Source organism: Saprolegnia parasitica (assembly GCF_000151545.1).
Source record: "Saprolegnia parasitica CBS 223.65 unplaced genomic scaffold supercont2.60, whole genome shotgun sequence".
Classification (NCBI taxonomy): domain Eukaryota; phylum Oomycota; class Saprolegniomycetes; order Saprolegniales; family Saprolegniaceae; genus Saprolegnia; species Saprolegnia parasitica.
Window position 1 is genome coordinate 6,927 of NW_012156454.1, and position 8,612 is coordinate 15,538.

Sequence of the window (8,612 nt, forward strand, 5' to 3'; positions counted from 1 at the left end):
ATTTAGAACCGGCGGGCATGGCTAAACACACGCACCTTCATTGCATACATATGACAAGATCTACGATCCACACCATGCTGTCAACGTTTGAAAGTTGGCTATTCGCACCCAGATTGGAAGATCGCGCGCGAAGCGAAGTGGTGCCATGCACGCGGGAAACCAACGAGCGCGACGCCGCGAGCCCGCGCGTACGATGCAGAAGTTGGTGTCAATGGACAACCTGACGTCAGTCTCCAGTTGCGTTGCCCCCGATATTATTGTCCTGCCATTTCGCTACCGTACAAGTGCAGAACCCGTGGCAATGGATACACACTATATGCAATATGAGAGGTTCCAACACGCTGAAATCGACATACTGTACGAGCTGGCCTTGAGGTGCCACAAATGACGTCGCGTGAGCTTTGTGGCGTCGCCGTCGTCTTCAACACGAGACCTGGTGGTGCCGAGAACGATCATGAGGTCGCGGTCCATGCTCGACGGGCCGTGTCTCCCGTAGCGCCCATATCGGGCGATCGACCATTATTCTGTAGCAAGTGCAATCTGCAACTGACTGTGAACGAGCCATATTCGGATACACTGTTAAGAGTTGCTGTGGTCCTTCTACGCGGAGATATCAGGCCAACTCGGCTAGTTACCTGGAGCCAACCTCAAAATGGGAAGCGCGATGCAGTGGCGCCACGTCATTGCACAGTCATCGATACACACCTCGAGGCCACGCTGCAGCGATTCGATCTGAGCTGCATCCTACAGTACGTTGGTCGAGATTAGGGCCATGGGCTCTTATCTAATTTCAAGATGTGTTCCAGCTTCGTGTTCAGGGACCAGTGCGCAGCACAGCATGGAGTTGCCGGAAAGACCAAGACAGGGACTTTATGATCTGGTTACTACGTACGTACTGTACTCATGCACAAGCAATCGATCACGTCCGACTTAGCTAGTCACGGGATGGAGCTGTCAGGACGATCACGTAGAGTCGTTGTTAGTACCATTGGTAGTCGTGGGGTGGCGTCGACGACGTGCGCGTGGCCAAGGCGTCGGTCGTCGCTTGCGCATCGTCGAGCGCCGAGCGAAGCATGGCGTTCGTGGTCTCGAGGTGCGCGATGCGGGCGAGAAGGTGCGTCATGATGGTGTTGCTAACCGCTGCGTCTTGCTGGGTGCGGTGCCCCGAGCGAGAACGATGGCGACGACGCTTCTCGAGGTGGCGGATGGTCGCGTCGCGACGGGCCACACGCATTACCGCGGCAGCGAGCTTCTCGCGCAGCGAGTGCACGGTCATACGGTACGCATTCATCTCTTCCACGCATGGCGGCGCGTGCAGTCGAGCAGACGCTTCCGCAGTGCAAGAGAGGCTTCGTCCACGCGCACGCACAGGCACCAGGAAGCCCACCACGGCTTCGGACGCGACGTTGGACATCGACGTATGCCCTTCCTTGGTGCATGTCTCGTTGGAGCCCGTTGCACGACGCGCATGACTGTCGATCGATGCCGTCGCGGTCGAGGCAGCCGGTGGCGCACGGGGCGCGGTATCGCGAATGTAGAGCCGAGCGGCCATGGACGCTAGGTCCGTAGCGGAGTCAATCGTCAAACTGGGTTGGGCCATTGCAGGCAAATCGCGGAATGCGCCGATGCTAGAACCCTTTCGATCCCTCCCTGTCGCTCCGGAAAGGGCAGGCATGGAACCAAGCGGCTACGCGTCGCCGGCCTGCGCGTCCGAGGCAATAGACATATAGAGAGGGAGGCGAGGCCGAGCGCGTGCGGCGACTGACGCCGGGCGGCTCCATGGAGCATGGAGGTGGATGGCGGCCGAGTCTGCGGCTCGCGGATCTCGACTGTGTGGAAAATGGAATCGACAAGCGGATTGGCTGCTTAATTATAATATTTTGGCCAATAAACAGTCGTTTGTGGCGCACCTCTCATAGTCAATGGTTTGAAACATGTATTTGCACAGGTTTGGCGACGAGCATCATTTCTGCAGTTCGTTGTTGCAAGATGCGACGGATGTGTCAACCTGCCCTCACTCTATACCATATATATAGACGTGTCGTCGACTCTGCGCCGGAGTGACTTTGAGATAGCAAAGGTACAAGCGTGTCGTTCGTCGTTGCTAGCGCTCTGGGCCCCGAAGGTGCCAAAGAATGAAGATGATATGCGTCTACCACGGCAGTGCATTCGGGAAGAACTGCCGATGGAGTGGTCATGAGCTCGGACTTGTCTGTGAAAGTGTTTCCAGGCTTTTCTAGGTGCATAAATTTACGATTTATCCACAACGAGGTTGCCTTGTATTGACTTGACTGACTGCAAGGATCCGAACTAAATTGAAAAGCTCATGCCGCACGGTGCTGCTGCAGTAGTCGCTGGACACGGAGCTAGAGCCATACAACTCTCGCACCCGGTGCGTATACGTATACCACATCCAACCACGTCGATGACACGCCTTGTTGTCGGTGTGTTTGAGCTTTCAGCAAAGTTTGACGAGCAGACTCGCGAGAGATTTTTGTGGTAGACTGGCAAGCCGCCGTACCATCGGCGTGGCGACGTCACGTGTGTTGATGGCAGCATGACGAGGAGCTTGTCGTCGATTGCCGAGTCGAGCGACCGGGGCTCGCTTGCTTGCGAGGAGCAGCTACAATGCTTCGTTCCGTATACAGCAGCTTGTGCTAGTGGAGCCATCTACACCCGGCGGCCGCCTTGAGCTATCGCGGATTCGAGTCTCTTGACAGTGCTCATGTGCAGAGTGGTGTGAGAAGGGTTGTTCGTCGATGGCCGTCGCTGCCGTCGCGTGACGTCATGAGCATCAAGATACCCGATGCTGGCATTTCATTGGCTGCATATTTGTCGGTTAGAAAGCTTCACTAGCGGACTTGAAGTTGGCTGCATACGTAAACGGTCGGCCGTTGATGTCTGCGGTCAATCCTCATCTTCCAAGCCGCTCCGATGCTCGCCGCCCGCTTCGCCTCGCTGCGCTCGCCGCTCGCGCGCGCCTTCTCGTCTAGCTCGGTGCAGGAGCTCTTCCAGGCCAAGATTGCGCTTGGGAAGACGCTGCCACCCCTCGACGACAACGCGACCAAGCTCAAGATGTACGCACTCTTCAAGCAGGCGACCGAGGGCAGCTGCACGTCGCCCAAGCCGGGCATGCTCGACTTTGTCGTACGCCATCTAATAGACGCGCGAGCGACGCCTCTCATGCAAAGCAACGTAGGGCAAGGCCAAGTGGGAAGCGTGGACGAGCCTTAGCAGCCTCTCGCAGGCCGACGCCATGCAGCAGTACTGCGCGCGACGAACCCTCGTCGTTGTCTAACGCTGCATGCAATAGGTACTGCGACTTTATCGATGGCTTGGCGGCTGACGCCGGCGTCGGCGGCGCGGCGGCCTCGACGCCCGAAGCCGATCTGCTCTCGACGCTCAGCGCCGACGGCGTCCTCACGCTCGAGCTCAACCGCCCGAAAAAGTTCAACGCGATCAACATGGCCATGTACGAAGAGATCATTGCCGCGCTCACCAAGGACGACCCGGCTGTCCGTGTCATTGTGCTCCAGTCCAAGGGCCCCATGTTCTCCAGTACTCTTGCATCGACTGCGAACATTACATGATGCTCCATGGTCTAGGCGGCAACGACCTCGCCATGTTCAACCTCAACTACCCTGGCGGCGTCGAGAAGCTCGCGGCCGACGCGGCCAAGATCCTCGAGCGCTTTGTGGATGCGTTCTTGACGTGCAACAAGCCGATCGTTGCCGCGGTGCACGCGCCAGCCATCGGCATTGCGGTCACGATGCTCGGCCTCTGCGACTTTGTGTTTGCCCACGAACGCGCGACGTTCCAGACGCCGTTCACAGCCCTGGGCCAAGCCCCCGAAGCGTGCTCGTCGGTGGTCTTCCCCGCGCTCATGGGCCGCACGCACGCCAACGCGATGCTTCTTCTCGGCCAAAAGCTCTCGGCGTCGACGGTATACATTGCTCGTAGTTGGTTGGTTGGATGATTTGTTTCTTGGTGTGCGTAGGCGGCGCAGCGGGGGTTGGTCACGGACGTCTATGGCGCCGATTTTGACACGCAGGTCGCGGGCCATGTGCAGTACGGCGCGTGCTTTTTTTCGTGTAAGCGGCATGTGCATCCTCTAGGACGCTGGCCAAGGCATACCCCAACTCGATGAAGCAGTCCAAGGCGCTCATCCGTGGCATCGACCTCGCGACGCTCCAAGCGGTCAACAAGTAGGGCGACCGATCGCTTTAGAGGTCTCATCATCGATCGGGTGGTAGAACCGAATGCAAAGTGCTCCAGAAGCTCTGGCTTTCGCCCGAGTGCTTGGACGCCGTGAGCAAGTTTTCGAGCCGCAAGTAGTTGCCATGCATTGGATGTTGCAGCAAGGGCATGGAGCTCGACAGCCAGTAGTCCCAGCGTCTTCGTACGGCGGTTCCAGTGGTTTACGCGAACGAGTAAATAATCAGCTTGAATGCGATGGCGCACACGATGATGGTGTCTTTAATGACGGCAAGCACCACAACGCACTGCAATCCGGCTTGCGCCATCCCTACGACGCCTCGCCTCCGGGACGGCTACACCTGGCGCTGCCGTCACCCGCAACAGGTAACGAGTCGAGCATGGTCGCCATCAAAGCAGTTCCACGTGCACAGAATGTCCAGCAGCAACTCCCTTGAACAACAGCAAGCGGTAGCCGCCAACGAACGACCAGCTGTGTTGGATTTGACGGTCGCGATGAAATATAAACGTATCCTTGGACGTGACTCGCGCTGCACCCACGTCGCTTGAAGCCCTTCAAGGCAGCTTCAAGCTACATGGCCTGGCAGACGACGCGGGGATGTGTGGTCCCGACTACGGTAGTACGGTTTGCGATCACGTGCGTGCGACAGCTGCTGGTCGTGACCAACAGCCACTTGTCAGCAGATGGTCTCCATGCGTTGCGAGAGACTGCACGTACAATCTTCAACTGCGCGTCGAATCTCGTTGGCGAGGACGAGACACCGCAGCTAGTACGACGACGCGTCATTGAAGCATGGCCGCCTCTACGTATTATTGCGTGATCGCAGCCACCTTCTCGGTGATATGATGTGCCAGCTGCGTCGACTCACGTGCCGACTGCAATGCGTTGGCGTGGATGCAAAAATGGCGTTTAGGATAGACACCCTGTAGCTCACAACGGCAAGAGCCGCAATTTGATCCAGCGGCTTCGAATCCCACGGTCGAATGTACTACGTTCGAGTACATTAATCACTCAAGTCGGTTCCTTCCTGTTGCAAGCGCGGTATCCCACGCACAGTAGCCTTTCCACGATCCCTTCTTCCCGCTTACTGTAGTCCATGCAGACGTCGCGCGCACTTCAACAGCGTGCCCTTTGTCACCAGCACAAGGTTGACGTCCAAAGGGCGTCTTGGCTCATGCCTGCCGCGCCAAATGCTGGCCACGTTCGTTGCAGGCGGCTGTACCGCAGTACTAGCTCAGCTGCCATATCCAACAGGTTCTTCGAATGCGATCGCTTGCTACTTGTACTGTGGTCCTCCACCCCACCTCTACGTCCCAGATTGCCCTTTGTAGACAGGCGGTGTGTTGCTGTCTCGTTCGTGCTCTCCCAAGCGACATCCATTTTGACGTTCGCATGGACAGTGGCAAGGGCATCTATCTGTTCGACGCCGACGCGCTGGTGACGCCAACGCCCAAGCGGCAGACCGAGTTCACAACACCAACGCGCGACCGCCGCGGGTCTCAAGGCCTTCTCAGCGTCGTCTCGTCTACGAGCAGCCACGGCCGCAAGGCGCCCCCGCCCGAGATGTACAACGTGCGCACCAACTTTAAAACCACGCCCAACCAAAGCGAGGCATCGTTCCCAGCGACGCCGCCGGTGACGCAGCTCGACTTTCACGGCGACCCGATCATGGAAGAAGAGCACAAGTCGTCGCCAATGCACCCGACGTATGCCCGCAAGACGGCCGGTCTCTCGTCGTCGCTCTGGATTCTCATGGCGGCGGTGCTGGGCATCGGGCTAGGCCTCGGTCTCGGCAAACTCGAACCGTCCGCCGACACGCTGGCTTGGATTGCGCTGCCCGGTGACCTCTTTGTTCGCGCACTCAAGTGTCTCATTGTGCCGCTTGTGTTTTGTACTATGACGGTGTCGATCGCCGAAGTCATCGAACTCAAGCGCACGTCGCTTCTGACGTGGCGCACGGTTGGCGTCTTTCTGCTCACGTCGTTTCTCTCGGCGTGCCAAGGCCTCGGCGCCGCGCTCGTCTACCGGAGTCTCCTCACGGCCCGCACCACCGGCACCGCCACCGCGATAAGCACGGGGCCCACCGTGGCCTTCCAGTGTGCCAACGGGCGCTTCCTCCACGCGTACGAGAACGGATCGGTCGCGTGCTCCGCCGCACAGAACGCGACAAGCAGCGAGACCTTTACCATGCTCGACGTCAACGGCGCGCTCCACATAGCTACGCCGCTGTCGGCCACGACGCTGTCACTGACGCAGCAAGCCATTGCAATCATCAACCAAGCCGTGCCCGACAACATCTTTCAAGCTCTAAGTGACGGCACGCTCCTCAGTGTGATTGCATTTGCCCTCCCGCTCGGTGTCGCCGTCGCACGGTCGCACCACAGCAGCCTGCCCGGCCCGAACGAACTCCTCGCGCTCTTTCGCCAAGCGCGCAACGCGCTTCTGTTGCTCGTCACCGGCACGCTTCGCTTTACGCCGATCGCCGTTCTCTTCCTCTTGACGAACGCGATGGCCACGTATACAAAAGCATCGTCGTCGTTTGCGTCCCACGCTGGCTACGTGGTGCTCTGCTTCTTCAGCGTCGTGCTCACGCATGTCGGCGTCGTCCTCCCATGCGTCCTCTACCTCTTGATCCGCGTCAACCCATATGCGTACATGCGGCAGCTCGTACCTGCTTATGTCTTTGCGTTCGGCTGCTCGTCGTCGATGGCGACGCTCCCTGTTGCAGTCACCGTCATCCATCAAACGCGCAAGGTGACGCGATCCACCGCGCAGCTCATCATGTGTCTGGGCACACCCACGAATATGAACGCCGCGGGCCTCTACCACCCGCTCATGGTCGTCTTCATGGTGTACATGGAAGGCATGCTGAGCGAGCTCACGACACCGAAGCTCGTGATCCTCTTCTGCATCAGTCTCGTCGGCTCGATGGGCACCGCACCAGTGCCCAACGCCGGCTTGATCATGCTCTTGACAGTCTGGAAGACGGTGTTTCCGACCGCGCCGCTCCCGCATTCGTTTGTGTATGTGGTCGCGATGGACTTTCTCCTCGGCCGTATCCGCGTCATGGTCAACGTCAACGGCAACATGATGGCGACGCGCATCTTGGCCCATGGCCTCGACGAGCACTCGACGGACGAAGAAAACAACTACGCGTGAAAGCATCTGTGGTCGTCGAGTAGTGCTGTACAGTAAAACGTAGTACCCAAATCAATGTAGTCTAGCATCGATCCGTGTTGATGTACAACTTGTCTAATATCACGGCGAACCTTATTGCGTAGGAATACGCGAAATCGTACCTTTTAAATCGTACCTTGGAACGCCAATTCCTACTGGAGGTGCAAACCAAGAGCTCCAGAATCACCACAGTTTCAGCATTCCGATGGAAGTACGGGGCAATATACGCTGTGCGGCTGTGAGTGGCGCAGTGGCGGCCACGTGTGAGCCTTTCCAGCGCCGCTTTGTCCACATCCAGATGACGCCGACCCCCTCTTATTCAAACCATGATGATGGTTACCGGTAGCCTCTTCGCGGCAATCAATCAGGGGTAGGGCGGGGTTAGGGCAATTTTGTCGCCGAGACGCACTACAGTCCCGTACGTGCGCCGAGCCAACTTTGCGTCGCACGAGTCCATACCATCCAACGAAGTGGTCCGTGTCCTCCTTGACCCGTCCCAATATCCGCACTCGTTCGGGAAGGGAGCCACCGCTGGCTCGCAGCAGCGACACCTTGACTTCCACGCACACTGCATCCGCGTGCGATCGATCGATCGACGACCGTCCCATTCTCTCATCCTGTCGCAGTAACGGTCATATCTGTCTGCCTCGATTTCAATGGGAAGGCGCAACAAATGATCCATGCACGCAGTGTGTTACGATCAACGTACTAGGACAACCCTTAGGAGCCCAAACTCATGCTGCGGAGCGCGATGGCGGCCGACGTGGTCTCTTTGAAGAAGGCTGCGTCAAGCGTTGCGAGGACGCCATTCGCGTTGCCGTGCATGGCATCGTCAAAAACATACTCGTACGGCGAGCCAAAGATGTCGGTGACCGACCCGCCCCACGCGGTCAAGAACGCTTCGCCGACGCAAATGTCCCACTTCTTCGTGCGCGGGATCCAGCGCGCGTACGCGACGCAGCGCCCGAGGAGAACGTCGAGCATGAGGATGCCCGTCGCGCCCTTCTCCCACCGGCCATGCGTTCCGTCGGCCTCACCCGACGCGAGGAGCGCGTCAATGTACGCGCAGCGCGTCTCGGAGACGCCCCAACGCCGCACGTTCGGCGGCATGGACGGGCGTGGCACGGGCACAAACTGCCACTCGGTGGTGTCGAGCGAGGGCAGGGGGCAGACATAGACATCCTGGACCAGTGGGCCGCCTAGCACACGCATATCGTCA

General features: G+C 58.5%; 4 protein-coding genes across 4 annotated transcripts in view; 2 read left to right on the top strand and 2 right to left on the bottom strand.

Annotated features, from left to right (window-relative positions):
* Positions 1-979: 979 nt before the first annotated feature.
* SPRG_10021 (hypothetical protein) lies at positions 980-1,552 on the bottom strand (the record flags this gene model as incomplete). The annotated part of the gene is made up of 1 exon (XM_012349957.1): positions 980-1,552. One exon carries the CDS (start codon positions 1,550-1,552, stop codon positions 980-982), a length of 573 nt encoding a protein of 190 aa, XP_012205347.1.
* Positions 1,553-2,887: 1,335 nt separating this feature from the next.
* On the top strand, positions 2,888-4,335 carry SPRG_10022 (hypothetical protein; the record flags this gene model as incomplete). The annotated part of the gene is made up of 7 exons (XM_012349958.1): positions 2,888-3,147; positions 3,200-3,264; positions 3,314-3,558; positions 3,606-3,943; positions 3,998-4,068; positions 4,116-4,205; positions 4,254-4,335. The coding sequence occupies exons 1-7, from the start codon at positions 2,935-2,937 to the stop codon at positions 4,333-4,335; spliced, it is 1,104 nt and encodes a 367-aa protein (XP_012205348.1). The 5' UTR covers positions 2,888-2,934.
* A 1,273-nt stretch (positions 4,336-5,608) lies between these two features.
* SPRG_10023 (hypothetical protein) lies at positions 5,609-7,453 on the top strand (the record flags this gene model as incomplete). Its single annotated transcript, XM_012349959.1, has 1 exon — positions 5,609-7,453. The coding sequence occupies one exon, from the start codon at positions 5,609-5,611 to the stop codon at positions 7,373-7,375; it is 1,767 nt and encodes a 588-aa protein (XP_012205349.1). The 3' UTR covers positions 7,376-7,453.
* Positions 7,454-8,113: 660 nt separating this feature from the next.
* The window catches only part of SPRG_20880 (hypothetical protein), a gene marked incomplete at both ends in the record, with an annotated part of 1,257 nt that continues 758 nt past the window's right edge, over positions 8,114-8,612 (bottom strand). The window contains one exon of the mRNA XM_012350018.1: positions 8,114-8,592. Within this exon, the coding sequence (XP_012205408.1) occupies positions 8,114-8,592 (479 nt within the window). The remainder of the gene's footprint in view (positions 8,593-8,612) is intronic.